The 16,971-nt window shown below is 38.7% G+C and overlaps 1 protein-coding gene across 1 annotated transcript; it reads right to left on the reverse strand.

The window, feature by feature from the left end:
* Positions 1-1,824: 1,824 nt before the first annotated feature.
* DEFB127 (defensin beta 127) lies at positions 1,825-11,210 on the reverse strand. Its single transcript, XM_065893278.1, is given in 4 exon segments — positions 1,825-1,968; positions 9,404-9,435; positions 9,438-9,575; positions 11,162-11,210. Coding segments are annotated over 4 exon segments (363 nt in total).
* Positions 11,211-16,971: the final 5,761 nt, after the last annotated feature.

The raw sequence follows: 16,971 nt of genomic DNA on the forward strand, positions 1-16,971 counted from the left end.
TTCCTAGACATAGAAAAGACAGTCTCCTTTCCCTCCACGAGTGGGCTAGATAAGGGGAAAAAGTGAATTGGGGTATGAAATGGTAGCAAGGTCAGTGGATTCTGGGAAGAGGCAGTAGATGACTTTCGTGACTATATTGAAGAAAGCAGAATCAGCACCATCTATAGTCATTAAATAAAGAAAAAAGTATTTATTGTTTCAACAGAGTCACTATATGCATCAAATGTGGGATCCTACTGCCATCTTGGTATATCGTTAGGATCTCACCGAGCCCTCACTATCAATTCTATGTGCCATAATATAACTATGCCACAGGTTCAATCCATAGCTTCCAGAATTCATTTAAGGGGCTTCGAAGAGAAGCTGGAGTTGTGATAATGAGGAAACACAAGGATATAGACTATCCTTCAGTGCTTGATACCACCATAACCCACTTTCTCATATCACTGTGGGCTGAAACCAGGGAGTTAGTCATCCTCACTCCCACCACATCCAATGATTATTGCTGCTAAATAGCTCTTGAATCTACCCACTTTGTTCCATCTTCACTACCTTGATTCTGGTCCAGACCACCTCTCACCTGGCCCATGGTGATAACCTTTTCTCTGTTCTCTCCATAGCTACTCCCAGTTTCAACACATTTATGCATTCAGTACAATGTGATTTAAAAAGTGCAGACCTGACCACATCACTCCCTGCTTAGAATATTTAATGGCTTCCGATTCCTCTTCAGTTAAAGATCAAAAGCTTTAACATGGTCTATTAGCCTAATAAGTAACTCTCCAACATCATCCTTTCTCTTGTTCTTTGCCCACAAGCCTCATTTTGGGGGAATATACCGTATTCCTTCTAATTCAGGGCCTCAGTGCAGGATGTTTTCTATGCATTGAATTCTCTCTCTGTATCCTTTCCCCATAGAGTCCTTTAAAAATCCCTCTACTTACTATTTAACTTAAGCACCACTTTCATTTTTAAGTTAGTTCAAGCATGTGTTAATTGCTTCTTCAACTAGTAGCAAGAGGGTTTGGGGAGACAGTGACTGGCGGGACTTTATGAAGCAAAGGGAACATTAATAGGAGTTGACATTGCATTATTGGAAGGTATAATGAGTGTGCCATGGCAAAAAAGATAGTTTATTAAAGTTTCTCATAAATGTTTTTATGTCATTATATATGTGTATAGATATGATTTCTTCCTAGCTGAGCTATATTAAATTCTCCTTTTATGCTGGGTAGTGTTTCCTGACAACTTATGTCCTGGTTGGATTCTACAAAGTTTTGTCCACTTTTTTCCTTTTCCAAAATTCCGGTCTTGTATCCAGTTCAAAGATTTTATCCTTCCACCTCCCTGTGCAGGCTAGAACTATAACTCTAGTGGCTTGAAACGGAGGAAGGGACATCTTCTGACTCTAAGACACTTTCCCCTCTAAGACTGCCTCATGTGATTGGTTGTTTTCAACCCATTACTGCACACAAGATCACACACATTCAGAACTTGCACATATTCACTGACATGCTTATGCACACTTTAGCCCCCAGTCCTGACTGCATCTCAGGAGTTTTCTGAGGTCACTTCTTTCATTCACTCACTGTTTCCTGAGGCTTGATTCCCAGCATGCCCTCCAGACTTGGAACCTAATATGATTGCCTCACCTGGGGGGTGGGAGTGAATGAGGATTGTGTGCACTGACCACATGATATGCATCCTGGCATCCAGGTTGTGTAGGAGTGCAGTTAACACTGCTGTCTGCCAGGCTCTGGAAAGCTCCTTCAGTCAGAGGAGCCAAGGGGCCATGTTCATGCAGCAGCGGCAGCTGCCTGGTTCTTAGTAACAACAGGCGCTGATTGCTGCATTAGCATACTGGGGAGCAGTGCGCTGGTGTTGGCTTGTACTGAGTAGATAGAGCCAAGTGTGAGCATCTCTTTCCAACTCCATATTCAGTGACTTCACGTTATAGCTTGAAATAAACTATGTGGGAGAATTTACACAAGGAAATTAGCAAATACTTTAAATCAGGTCCGCATCGCCACCTTGGGAGCTGGTTTATCAGTGCACTGTGGTTGTTCAGATTGTGGAATGTACTAACATTCTTTTTAACTTGATGAAAAATGACTTTTTTTGTGGTTCACTTTATTAACCAGTAGGGAAACTGCTGGTCAGATGGGTCAGCCTGGGTGCAGGCAATAAAGAGACACATTGTCTGTAGGTTTTCTCGTAAATAAATATTGAACGTTTCAAACACTTTTCCTGCATTTATTTAGAGGCTGTACATTATTGAGATAAAAAACCTAAATTTTTAAAAAGAAAATTAAATGCGAGTAAAGCAGGAAGAAAGTGATGATTAAGAGGAGAACAATACGTTGAGAAATATATGGAGAGATGAGTGTTGAAATCCCCAAATATAATTGAGGATTTCTCTATTTCTCCTTTTAGTTCCACCAGTTTTTATTTTGAAGTTCTATTCTTAGCTGCATTCACATTTAGTGTTGTTATATTTTCTTGGCAAACTAACTTCTTTATGTCCCTCTTCATCCCTGCTAATATTCCTTGTTTTGCAATCTACTTTGCCCAGTATTAATATAGCCACTTCAGCTTTCTTTTAATTAATGTTATATGTAATTTAAAAAAATTTATCTACTTTTTTTAATATTTAAAGAGCTTTTTTGGTAGTCAGCAAATAGTTAGGACTTCTTTTTTAATGCAATCTTTTCTCACTGTTGTGGCCTCTCCCGTTGCAGAGCACAGGCTCCGGACGCGCAGGCTCAGCGGCCATGGATCACGGGCCTAGCCGCTCCGCAGCAGGTGGGATCTTCCCGGACCGGGGCACGAACCCGTGTCCCCTGCATCGGCAGGCGGACTCTCAACCACTGCGCCACGAGGGAAGCCCTTAATCCAATCTTATAATCTCTCGTTTAAAAATGGTTTGTTGAAATCATTTATATTTAATATAATAGTTTATACATTATATTAAAATCTAACATTTTTACTGGAATCTTTAGACACGTTATTACTGGTGACAGGACTCTCATGTGGGACAGGGCTGTGGGATTGATCTCAAGCTTCCAAAAAATGGAAAGATTGTCTAGAAACTTCCAGAACTATTGAGTGTATTTTGACATAATGATCGTTGAATGGGTATTGCCTATCACTATTATCAGAGTTCAAGAGCAGACCAAGAGTCCATCTGTCACAAGCAGATGAAAAATGACAAAAACACTAACCATTAGGCTGTGCAGTATATATTATTTATTAAAATAGAGGAAACAGGTAAGCAAACACCTTCCACACCTAACTATAGAAAAAAAAAAAATAACTGAAGGGAAGTTTAGATTCAGAGTTATTATAGAAGACAAGACATAGTGCAGTAGATACACCCTAGAGGTCTACTGCCCACTGAGTATCAGTAATTATATAAATTGTAAATTTGAGAATTTAAAAACTAAATAATTGAATTCTTAAAAGGATCCATGTACCCCAATGTAGTTCATAATAAAGTTTAAACCAGTCTGTAATAAAATTAGAAAAATTAGAATAATGCAATGATATTTTAAGAAATTGGATGAATTTAGTTAAAAATCTGACTTTTTTTCCTACTATGTCGTTTATACATCTTTCTTGGTGGTAAAATTTCTTCCACTTTTGAAATGATGGTGACAAAGAGAAATTGTTAATAGATAATGGTATTAATTAACAAACTTTTGTAAGTAAAAAAAACTGTAAAAAATTTACTGATGTAGAAAGTCCAGGACTAGAAGAATCATAACAGAGGTCAATATAAAAGAAAAATAAATGCCAGGTTTTTTTTTTAACATCTTTATTGGCGTATAATTGCTTTACAATGGTGTGTTAGTTTCTGCTTTATAACAAAGTGAATGAGTTATACATATACATATGTTCCCATATCTCTTCTCTCTTGCGTCTCCCTCCCTCCCACCCTCCCTATCCCACCCCTCTAGGTGGTCACAAACCACCACGCTTATCTCCCTGTGCTATGCGGCTGCTTCCCACTAGCTATCTATTTAATGTTTGGTAGTGTATATATGTCCATACCACTCTCTCACTTTGTCACAGCTTACCCTTCTCCCTCCCCATATCCTCAAGTTCATTCTCTGGTAGGTCTGTGTCTTTATTCCCGTCTTATCCCTAGGTTCTTCATGAGCCTTTTTTTTTTTTTTTCTTAGATTCCATATATATGTGTTAGCATATGGTATTTGTTTTTCTCTTTCTGACTTACTTCACTCAGTATGACAGACTCTATGTCCATCTACCTCACTACAAATAACTCATTTTTGTTTCTTTTTGTGGATGAGTAATATTCCATTATATATATGTGCCACATCTTCTTTATCCATTCATCTGTTGATGGACACTTAGGTTGCTTCCATGTCCTGGCTATTGTAAATAGAGCTGTAATGAACATTGTGGTACATGACTTGTTTAGAATTATGGTTTTCTCAGGGTATAAGCCCAGTAGTGGGATTGCTGGGTGGTATGGTAGTTCTATTTGTAGTTTGTTAAGGAACCTCCATACTGTTCTCCATAGTGGCTTTATCAATTTACATTCCCACCAACAGTGCAAGAGTGTTCCCTTTTCTCCACACTCTATCCAGCATTTATTGTTTGTAGATTTTTTGTTGATGGCCATTCTGACCTGTGTGAGATGATATCTCATTGTAGTTTTTTTTTTTTTTTTTTTTGCGGTACGCGGGCCTCTCACTTGTGGCCTCTCCTGTTGCGGAGCACAGGCTCCGGATGCGCAGGTCCAGCGGCCACGGCTTACGGGCCTAGCCGCTCCACGGCATGTGGGATCCTCCTGGACCGGGGCACCAACCCGTGTTCCCTGCATCGGCAGGTGGACTCTCAACCACTGTGCCACCAGGGAAGCCCCATCATTGTAGTTTTGATTTGCATTTCTCTAATGATTAATGATGTTGAGTATTGTTTCATGTGTTTGTTGGCAATCTGTATCTTCTTTGGAGAAATGTCTATTTAGGTCTGCCATTTTTGGATTTTGTTGTTTGTTTTTTTGTTATTGAACTGCATGAGCTGCTAGTAAATTTTGGAGATTAATCCTTTGTCAGTTGCTTCATTTGCAAATATTTTCTCCCATTCTGAGGGTTGTCTTTTGGTCTTGCTTATGGTTTCCTTTGCTGTGCAAAAGCTGTTTTCTTTGCGGTACGTGGGCCTCTCACTGTTGTGGCCTCTCCCGTTGCGGAGCACATGCTCTGGACACGCAGGCTCATGGGCCTAGCCTCTCCGTGGCTCACGGGCCTAGCCGCTCCGCGGCATGTGGGATCTTCCCGGTCCGGCCACGAACCTGTGTCCCCTGCCTCGGCAGGCGGACTCTCAACCACTGTGCCACCAGGGAAGCCCTGTGCAAAAGCTTTTAAGTTTCATTAGGTCCCATTTGTTTATTTTTGTTTTTATTTCCTTTTCTCTAAGAGGTGGGTCAAAAAGGATCTTGCTGTGATTTAGGTCATAGAGTATTCTGCTATGACGTAAATCACAGCAGAACACTCTATGACATAAATGCCAGTTTTAAGCCACATAAAAGTTCATGGCAAGACAGAGGATCATACTGAAAACAAACTATATGAAGGACAAGTGTGTAGATGTTTCTGTGTATATGTTCTGTTTGTTTTAAGTTTTGATGTTTCGTTGATTTTGTTTACATATAATTAAAGCAATATTACTGTATTTGTAATTACAATTGAGAAAATTTCATGGTCAATGTTTGTCCCTATAGTCCTCATGTAATGTAAATTCTATTTATGTACTCTTATCTAAGAAAAATAAGAAGGTTTTTAATACAATAATGAACATACTATATGCTAAAAATTTGTGGGATATTGCTAAAGCTATGTAGAGAGGGAAATCTATAGCTTTAAAATGTTCATGTATGTGGGGATTCCCTGGTGGCGCAGTGGTTGAGAATCTGCCTGCCAATGCAGTGGACAGGGGTTCGAGCCCTGGTGTGGGAAGGTCCCACATGCCACAGAGAAACTAGGCCCGTGTGTCACAACTACTAAGCCTCTACTCTAGAGCCTATGAGTCACAACTACTGAAGCCCGTGGGCCTAGATCCCGTGCTCTGAAACAAGAGAAGCCACCGCAATGAAAAGCCCGCGCATCCCACTGAAGAGTAGACCCCGCTCACTGAGACTAGAGAAAAAGCGCGTGTGCAGCAACGAAGACCCAACGCAGCCAAAAATAAACAAATATTTTAAATGCTCATGTATGAAATGAAGAAAGGCTAAAAATAAGAGAGGTAAACGTCATCTAACAATGTTAGAAAAAAGGCATATTAAAACTAACAAAGTAGAAATAAGACATTATATTACACGTTTAAAACGTGATATTATTGCACGTGAAGTTGTTTGAAAAATAAGTGAAAATAAAAACATTAATAAAGACCTTAAAGAAATGGAAACTAAACAAAAATTAATAAAGAAAATTTGGTTTTTGTAAAGACTTATCAAATTAATAAGTGAATGGTGAGACATCAAGATAAAAGTGAAGACACAGACAATGGTGAAACAAAAAAGTAACACCACTATATACCTTACAGACGTTAAAAAGAAAAAGAAGACTTTACAGATAATTTTAGGGAAATACATTTGAAAATCTTAACAAAATAGGAAAAATAATAAAGCAAAAATACAAAAGCTAACTAAAAGAAATAGAAAATAAGAATTGTCCTTTAAGTCTTCAAGAAACAACCTATAATTTGTATACTTCCTATAAAGAGTTGAATCTTAGTTGATTCCATCAAATGTTTAATGACAGTATAATATGAAGGCTCTTGGATAAATAGGAAAACAGAGACTCCTGCCAAATTGATTTTGTGTTTAGTTTTTTTTTTTTTTTTTTTTTTGCGGTACGTGAACTTCTCACTGTTGTGGCCTCTCCTGTTGCAGAGCACAGGCTCCGGACGCGCAGGCTCAGCGGCCATGGCTCATGGACCTAGCTACTCCACGGCATGTGGGATCTTCCTGGACTGGGGCACGAACCCGTGTCCCCTGCATCAACAGGTGGACGCTCAACCACTGTGCTACCAGGGAAGCCAGTGTTTAGTTTTTTAATTTAAATAAACTTTTAATTTTAGAACAGTTTTCTATCTATAGAAAAGTAATACAAAGATAGTACAGAGAGCTCCTGTATACTCCTCATCCAGTTTTCCTTATTGTTAACATCTTACAAGACCATGATGCCTTAATCACAGTTAAGTACATTGTTATTAACTAAGCTCTGCCCTTATTATAATAGTTTTTCTTTAACCTCCTTTTCCTGTTTTGGGAGATCATGCAGAATATCACATTACCTTTAGTTGTCATGTCTCTTTATCTTCCTCTGGTCTGTTACGGTTTCTCAGAAATTTCTTGTTTTTGATGAATTTGACAATTTGGAGGAGTATTGGTCAGATATTTTGCAGAATGCCACTCAGTTTGGGTTTTTCTCATTGTTAAACTGGGTTATGGGTTTTTGGGAGGAAGACGACAAAGGTGAAGTGCCATTTGTATCACATCACATGTTCATGCTATCTGTGTGATTTTTCCATAAAATCTAAAACATGATTTTATGAAGTTTACCCATTCTAAAGTCACCCTTTTACTCCTTTCCGTAGTCTACTCTTTGGAAGGAAGTCACTAAGCACAGCCCATATTCAAGGGAGAGGGAGGTGAAGCCCCACCTCCTTGGGGAAGAAGTATTTACATAAATTACTTGGAATTCTTCTGTACAGAAAATCTGTCTCTTCTTACCATTTATTTATTTATTTATTCATATCAGTATGGACTCATGGATGTTCGCTTCTACCTTGTATTATAATCCAATGTTATGTTATTTATCTTACTGCTCAAATTGTCCCCATTTTGGTCATTCAAAGCTCTTTCAAAGTGACTCCTATGTCCCATTAATATGCCCCATCCTTCTGATTTTTTTTTTAACATCTTCATTGGAGTATACTTGCTTTACAATGGTGTGTTGGCATCCTTCTGATTTTTAAAGCGTGTGCTTACTTTATGGCACTACGAGATACTTTAGGCTCATCTTGTATATTCCCCTGCCCCAGCCCTAGGACAGGAGATAAGAGGATAATTAAGAGAACACATACCATAAATTCATGATGGATACTACAGTGGTGAAATAATATAAGAAACAAAACTGAAAAATAAGTGTGAAAAGTAGTTGGAAAGAAAATTGTCATGTTAATCACATCCAAAAGGTATAATTTTAAGAATTAGGTTGAGTATATAAATGGATAGTCATTATGTCATCTTGCATATCAAGACAGCAACAAAATCTCATACAATACTGCAATTCAGACCAGTTCCTAGGTCCTTTACATTTCCTCCAAACACCTAAGGGCTCCAGTCACCTCAGTAAAGGATGTGTTCCTAGTGGTAACACACTAAACAACGACAACAGCAAAGAAACAACTAAAAACTTTGTCTTAGAGTTACATATTTATGTCTGCCTCCACCTTATATGGTGAGCTCCATAATAGTGGAATGTTATTCTTCTCTATCTTCCCAGCTCACTGCTTTTACACAGGAGCTAAGGAAATTAGACTTCCCCATAGTTCAACTTTGGGTACTCTATTCTTTTTTTTTTTTTTTTTTTTTTTTTTGCGGTACGTGGGCCTCTAGCTATTGTGGCCTCTCCTGTTGTAGAGCACAGGCTCCGGACACACAGGCTCAGCGGCCATGGCTCACAGGCCCAGCCCCTCCGCAGCATGTGGGATCTTCCCGGACTGGGACATGAACCCGTGTCCCCTGCATCGGCAGGCGGACTCTCAACCACTGCGCCACCAGGGAAGCCCGGGTACTCTATTCTTAAACCAAAAAAATGCATGTATATTCTCCTAAAATGTCCTGTCTTTTCTAATTTCCTTCCATTTGTTGATTTCATCTTTTTCACTCAAATTACCTTCTCTACTAACACTCACCTGTTGAAATCCTACACATTTCACAAGGCACAACTTTAATCCTAAACTCACATATTTTTCTGAATATTCAGCTTCATATTTCCCTCTCCTGAATTACAGGTCTACTTTCCTGAGTTTCTCCTTCTAGTCTTCCATGTTATAGATTTTTTAGTGTACTGGTTGTATCCTCTTTTCAAGGGGAGGTTCTGAGTTGTCCTTATCAGTTCATCATATGATATATTGAATGTTCAACCTCTGGTTAAAGAACAATGAGTCAGAAAACTGGCAATGAGATTTATTAGACTGAGATCTAGGAACAAGAAGGGAGAGGAAGTGGACCTCTTCCCCTCAGTTTATTGGAATAGGTTGAGAAATAAACTAACAGAAAATTGTGCTTGATTGATGTAAACTTTTTTTGGAGTTTGTATAATTCTGTTCGTATGCATAATACTCTTGTGGAAAAGTAAATGCATGTCACTGGCTTTGGACGAGGTGTTCTGGTAAATTTTTAAGTGCTTCCAGTTCCATGATACTGAGGCAACAATATCTCCCATTTTCACATAGTACTTCATGTATTTCTGTTGTTTCGCATATTTTCCTGTAGAATCCTCGTATGTATTCACCCCAGCATTTCTTAAGTTGTTTGGTTACTGCGCACATAAAGAACAATAGGCCAAGGTCAGTGTTTGAAACAAAAGGCAACTTTAGTCATAGGGAAGACAGAGAATGTTTGTAGGGATAAAGTATATGGGAGACCCACAGAACATATACCAGTAATATTCCACAGAGGATTCTCCAAGAGGGTGAACTTCAGTGTTTATGTCTAACTGATCACTCATATTTTATTCCTCTAAGGTTTTGGGTTTCCATCCTACATCTGATGGACTTCACCAAGAGCAACAGATCTTATTTGGGAAAATAAAGGAGCTGAATCCTTGATTTCAGGCCATGGAACTATGCTCCATCTGAGAACCTCAGAAAATCTGCCTCTATTTGAATGCTTCCAGAGTACTACTTCCCTACCACTGCTTGGAATACAATAATTTGTTACTAGGTATTTATGTCTGAATCAGACTCTGCTCTTGGGTTCATACTTGCTACCATGGTCAAGAATGACTTTTTTTTTGGTCCAGTCAGATATTTTTACCCTCAACTTTCTTCCTCCCTCATTACTTCTCAGTATTGTACATTTTTGTCAATGCATTTTGTCAATGCATATCTTCTTTTGGCTTCTATGTCATCACATAGAACCAGTCTTGGGTTTGTTTTATCCCTCTATGACCTCTCATTCTCTTTCTATCTCCAGAGGAAAGAATTTCTCCAGACCTCTGCTCACCTTGATATGTCTACTTTAGTGATCCTAAATATTTTCAATAATCTAAGAGTTCAGGATGTTCACATTTTGGCTTCGGGGCTTGTACTATCCTCTGGAATAAACCCCAGAGGATGAGACTGAGAACAAAGATGCAGCCTCCAACACCAGGTTCTAGAGATTCCTTTGATTCTTAGGAGTTTAAGGGGCTACAGGTAGACCATTATTATTCCTATAATATGGGGCAAATATAAGGGGTCTGATTTTGAAAGAGGAAAGGAAGCTAATTTTTAAGTTTTTAGTATGTGCCAAGCCCTGTGCTAGAAGTTTTACACGTTTTTGTCATTTAATAAATCCCCTATGAGCCAGGTGTCATTATCTCCACAAATGAGGAAATTAAGGCTCAGCCAGTCTTCACCTTTTATCCAAAGTCGATAAACTAGTAGATGTTGAAGGCATGTTTCTAAAACCTGAATCCAAAGTTTGTTCTCCTTCCACTGTTCACACACTGTAGTAAAATAGATGAAAATATATCTACAGTATGAGATTGGAATAAAATATGGCTGGGTGCCAGAGTAAAATCTGTATCCAAAGAAATAAGGGCATCCCCAGATATTGGTCTTATGTCTTTCTGTAATGAGTCCTTCTCAGAGGAAATTATGACTTATTTCAGCTCTATGAATACTCCTTTTTTAAAAACAGTAGCACAGTAGAAGGCTCAGGAAGAGGGAATTTCTGATGACATTGGATGGACTTCAGCCATCCTTAGGGCCCTATCTCTTCCTACTGTGAATTATAAAATTCTCTTGCGTTCTTGAAAGTACTCCATCCATTGTTGATTTGAGTGAGCCCCTGGAAGGCAGCTACGCTCACCTCTATAAAACCAGCGTGGTCTGAGTCAGCCCTTGGAAATCTCTGGATTACCTGTGAAGTTCTGGAACAGCAGAATTGCAAGGATCAGGAGGAACCTCATGGCCAGGCTCCCAAGAGGAGGTGACAGCCAAGGCTCTTGGTCCACTATGTCATCTCCCTCAGAGACTTAGATTCTTATGCACTGAACCAGAACAGATGCTATAATACGAAGCGTGCCCCTAAACTTCTGAACTGTGGACTTTTTATCACGTGGGCAGGCACAGGAAATTTGTTTACCCACTTTACCCACACATGGAATTCAGAGACACAGTGTGTTCCATCCCATCACACCTGATGCCATTCTGTAGGCTGTAGACTGCTGGTGAGAAAACTCTGTGCTTTCTCTACTTTGGCTGTCTGCCCAGATAGACCAAGGTAGACAGGTACTCACTTCTAGGAATGAATAAGGAAATAGAATAAATGAAGCCTATTCCATTGACTGCATTCAGCTAAATCTAGGTCTCTAGGTATTGGGTCTATCACTTCAGCCAGTCCAAATGGTAGCTGATTTTTATTCTTATATCCTAGCTAAATTTACAGACAAGCAATATACAATGATGGAAGATTAAAAGGATGACTACAATAAAATTTTCATTTAGAAATAGCAAAAAGGGGAGAAAATACAGAGATAACATAGCATAAAGCATCATCCTGATGGACCAAAATAGCAATGATTTATTTCCTGCCAGTGTAGAGAATTCTTTAGTTAGTTTGTATCTCTCTGGTCTGCTCTCTGGGAAGATTTGCTTGTCCATTGATTTCAGTGGACATATCTTGGAGGAGGTTGGGAGAAAATTCTTCTGGGGATTGTTCTACTTTGACAACACATTTCTTATTAATGCAGGTTTAGGAAACTATGTGAATGATTTTGTTACTCAGGCTTTGATTTCTATGGCATTATACCCCTTTTGAAAGATTATCGGAAGATTAATAGACTTTCCTTTGAATTGCTTTCAGTCATTTTCATGTCTAAGACCAATCCAGAAATCCGTTTGAATCAAGGCAGTTCATTTTAGATCCAAACCAGGATACTAATATCATCTATGGAATAAGGTTTTGGAGATTATACTGTCTCTATCATCTTAGTTTAACAACCTCTCACTCTGGCTCTGGCTGTGAGCAGTTCAATACAATAGCCTCTGGACAGTGTAGATGAACTAGTTGAGATTGATTACCATAAATTTACATAGTATCAATGTATTTTTTGTGTAATGCCACCAGCAACACTTGTCTATCTAAATACAGAAATGTACACAACAGATAGTCAGGTCAATACAGGTTTGTGGTGTGCCCAAGGACTTAAATGACTAAAAGAAGAGGAACAAAAGAGTTCTAGTTATTGAAGTAAATCATGGACTCTATTCTAGATAGGATGAGAACTACAAAGAGGGTAGGGCTGAAAAATTGATCTTTGAGTTTTGAAGATGAAAGAGTTTATTTATATTAACAAAATGTATTGCCTCTACAATGAGGAGAACATTCTATATCTAACCTGCACTGTCTTCTTCACCAACTCTTTGATTAGAAAACTCACATTCCTTTGTCCCACAGATAACATTAAAAGAACATCTTAGAAAAAATTGTGTCTATTTGCTCCCACTTCAGTAATGTGTGTGTGTTTGCATGTGTGCATGCATATGTATATGTGTATGTCTATTCTATCCCCTGCTGCCATAGAGTCTATGAGCCTGGAAAATCTCCTAGATTGATCCCATAAAGTAGGGAGTAGGTGTTTTCATGAGTTAGATGGATGAATAAAGAACATGATGTTTCTTAAAGAGGAAGAAATCACTAATCAGTACTTATTGCTAAATCTAAGGACCTCAAAGTCCACCGGGAGTTTTAAAAGTACAGATTGTTTTAGTATACTACTTATAAAAGGATGTAAGTGTGATAAATTTCTGGATAACTCACCCACCAGGCTCTATTGAGTTGAGGAGTTGAGAGCAAATTATTTATTTAAGTGGGTCAGCCAGGAAGCATGTTTATTTGAAAGTCTTTTGTTTTATTTTCCTTTTTATGTCAACTAAAAACAGTATTTAAAAATAGTTTTATCATATAACTTGTTAACACTATTAACAAGAATCTGGAAATACAAAACAAAAGAGAAGGAACAAAATAACGAGTAGCCTTACTACTATCTAAAGAAAACATCTGGGAACACGTTGTATACTATTCTAAATTTTTTCTTTAGCTGAATTAAAATTGCTTTATTGTTTATCCCAGATATCCGCTTATGGGATTTTCCTGATTAATAGGAAGGTTGGAGTAAAACTGTCTCAAACTTCCACCAATTGCATGACTTTTGAAAGCCTAGGGTCTTTCAAACCTTTGCTAATTTCAGAGATGTTTACATTGTCAGGGATACACTGGCCTTCAGAATTCTGTCTTCATAGGTTAACTCTGATTTGCACAATATCCACCCTCCCTCATGCAAAACTCTCCTTTAACTTCTAACAAAAATCAAATCATATATTAAGCATTTTGAAATTTAGCAGAATTTTTTTTTTTAATTTTTTAAAAAATTAATTAATTAATTTATTTATTTATTTTTGGCTGTGTTGGGTCTTCGCTTCTGTGCGTGGGCTTTCTCTAGTTGCGGCGAGCGGGGGCCACTCTTCATCGCGGTGCGCGGGCCTCTCACTGTTGCGGCCTCTCTTGTTGCGGAGCACAAGCTCCAGACGCGCAGGCTCAGTAGTTGTGGCTCACGGGCCTAGTTGCTCCGCGGCATGTGGGATCTTCCCCGACCAGGGCTCGAACCCGTGTCCCCTGCATTGGCAGGCAGATTCTCAACCACTGCACCACCAGGGAAGCCCCCTAGCAGAATTTATACAAGACTTTAAGAAGCAGGGCTACTGAGAAGGTGATCACTTGGCAGTAACACAAATAACTTTCAATAGGACCAGAAGACATCATTGAACTATTTTTTTAACCTGACAGCTTTATTGTTATTTTTTAATTTAAAAAAATTTATGAAGCTCTTCCTTCCTTCCTTCCTTCCTCCATCCTTCCTTCCTTCCTTCTTTCATTCCTTCCCTCCTCCTCCCTCCCTCTTCCTTCCTTCCTTCCTCTTTCTTTCTTTCTTTCTTTCCCTTCTTTCTTATTGAAGTATAATTGACTTACAATATTATATTAGTTTCAGGTGTACAACATAGTGATTTGATATTTTTGTACATTACAAAATGCTCACTGTGATAAGTTTAGTTACCATTTGGCACCAAAGTTATTACCATATTATTCTCTAGTCTCTACATTACATCCCTGTGACTTACTTATTTTATAATTGGAAGTCTGTACCTCTTTTTTTGTGTGTGTGTGGTATGCGGGCCTCACTGCTGTGGCCTCTCCCACTGCGGAGCACAGGCTCCGGACGTGCAGGCTCAGCAGCCATGGCTCACGGGCCCAGGCACTCCGCGGCATGTGGGATCTCCCTGGACTGGGGCACGAACCCGCGTCCCCTGCATCGGCAGGTGGACTCTCAACCACTGCACCACCAGGGAAGCCCGGAAGTTTGTACCTCTTAATCTCCCTCACCGATTTCACTAATCACCTCAACTCTCTCCCCCTCTGGCAACCAATAGTTTGTTCTTTGTATCTGCGTTTGTTTCTGTTTTGTTAGGTTTGTTCATTTGTTTTGTTTTTTAGATTCCACATATGAGCAAAATCATAGGTATTTGTCTTTCTCTGTCTGATTTATTTCACTTAGCGTAATACCCTCTAGGCCCATCTGGCTTGTTGCAAATGGTAAGATTTCATTCCTTATTATGGCTGAGTAATATTCCTTTGTATAGATATACCACATCTTCTTTATCCATCGATTTATTAATAAACACTTAAGTTGCTTCTATATCTTGGCTATTGTAAATAATTTTGCAAATAATGAAAATAGGGGTGCATATATCTTTTTGAATTAGTGTTTTTTTTCCTTTTAAAAATGCCCAGAAGTGGAATTGCTGGATTGTATGGTAGTTCTATTTTTAATTTTTGAGGAATCTCCATACTGTTTTCCATAGTGGCTACACAAATTTATATTCCCACCAATAGGAAACAAGGGTTCCCTTTACTCCATATCTTAGCCGACATTCATTATTGTCTATTTGATAATACCCTTTCTGACATCTGGTGTCTTATTGTGGTTTCGATTTGCATTTCCCTGATGATAGCATTGTTAAGCATATTTTCCTGTGTCTGTTGGCCATCTGTATGTTTTCTTTGGGAAAGTGTCTATTCAGGTCCTCTGCTCAATTTTTAATCAGTTTTTTTTTTTTTTTTTTTGGTTGAGTTGTATGAGTTCTTTATATATTTTGAAAGTTAATCCCTTATTGGATATATGATTTGTAAATATCTTATCCAATCGGGTAGGTTGTCCTTTTGTTTTGTTGATAGTTTCCTTTGCAGTGCAGGAGATTTTTAGTTTGATGTAGTCCCATTTGTTTATTTTTACTTTTGTTTCCCTTGCCTGAGGAGACATATCCAGAAATTATTGCTAAGACCAATGCCAAAGAGAGTACCGCCTATGTTTTCTTCCAGGAGTTTCATAGTTTCAGGTTTACATTCAAGCCTTCATTTTGAGTACATTTTTAAAATATGATGTGAGATAGCGTTTCTATAGTTTCATTCTTTTATGACTGTCCAGTTTTCCAAACACCATTTGTTGAAGAGACTATTCTTGCTCCATAGTATGTTCTGTGCTCCTTTGTCATAAATAAATTGTCCATATATTTGTGGATTTATTTATGGGATAACAACTCGGTTCCATTGACCTAGGCATCTGTATTTCTCTCTGCCAATACCATGCTGGTTTTTTTGTTACTTTTTTTTTTTGCGGTATGTGGGCCTCTCACTGTTGCGGCCTCTCCCGTTGCAGAGCACAGCCTCCAGATGCGCAGGCTCAGCGGCCATGGCTCACGGGCCCAGCCGCTCTGCGGCATGTGGGATCTTCCCAGACAGGGGCACAAACCCGCGTCCCCTGCATCAGCTGGCGGACTCTCAACCACTGCGCCACCAGGGAAGCTCTAACATGCTGTTTTGATTACTATAACTTTGTAATATAGGAGTTTTAAATCAGGAAGTGGGATACCATCAGCTTTGTTCTTTTTTCTCAGGATTGCTTTGGCTTTGGGGGACTACTGTGGTTCCATATACATTCTAGAATTTTTTGTTCTAGTTTTGTGAAAAAAGTCCTTGGGATTTTGATAGGGATTTCATTGACTCTGTAGATTGCTTTAGGTAATATGGACATTTTTATCCTGTTAACTCTTCGCATCCATGTGCATGGAATATATTTTCATTTATTTTTGTCCTCTTAATTTCTTTCAACAATATCTTTTCATTTGTTTTTGTCCTCTTAATTTCTTTCAACAATATCTTTTTTTAGGTTCCAATTTTGTTTTTATTTTTATTTTTTAAACATCTTTATTGGAATATAGTTGGTTTACAATGATGTGTTAGTTTCTGCTGTATAACAAAGTGAATCAGCTATACATATACATATATTCCAATTTCTCCTCCCTCTTGCATCTCCCTCCCACCCTCCCTATCACACCCCTCTAGGTGGACAAAAAGCACCAAGCTGATCTCCCTGTGCTATGCAGCTACTTCCCACTAGCTATCTATTTTACATTTGGTAGTGTATATATGTCCATGCCACTCTCTCACTTCGTCCCAGCTTACCTTTACCCCTCCCTGTGTCCTCAAGCCTGTTCTTACATGTGCGTCTTTATTCCTGCCCTGCCCCTAGGTTCTTCATGAGCTTTTTATTTATTTTTTTAGATTCCATATATATGTGTTAGCATATGGTATTTGTTTTTCTCTTTCTGACT

This window comes from Phocoena phocoena, chromosome 15 (assembly GCF_963924675.1).
Source record: "Phocoena phocoena chromosome 15, mPhoPho1.1, whole genome shotgun sequence".
NCBI classification, from domain to species: domain Eukaryota; kingdom Metazoa; phylum Chordata; class Mammalia; order Artiodactyla; family Phocoenidae; genus Phocoena; species Phocoena phocoena.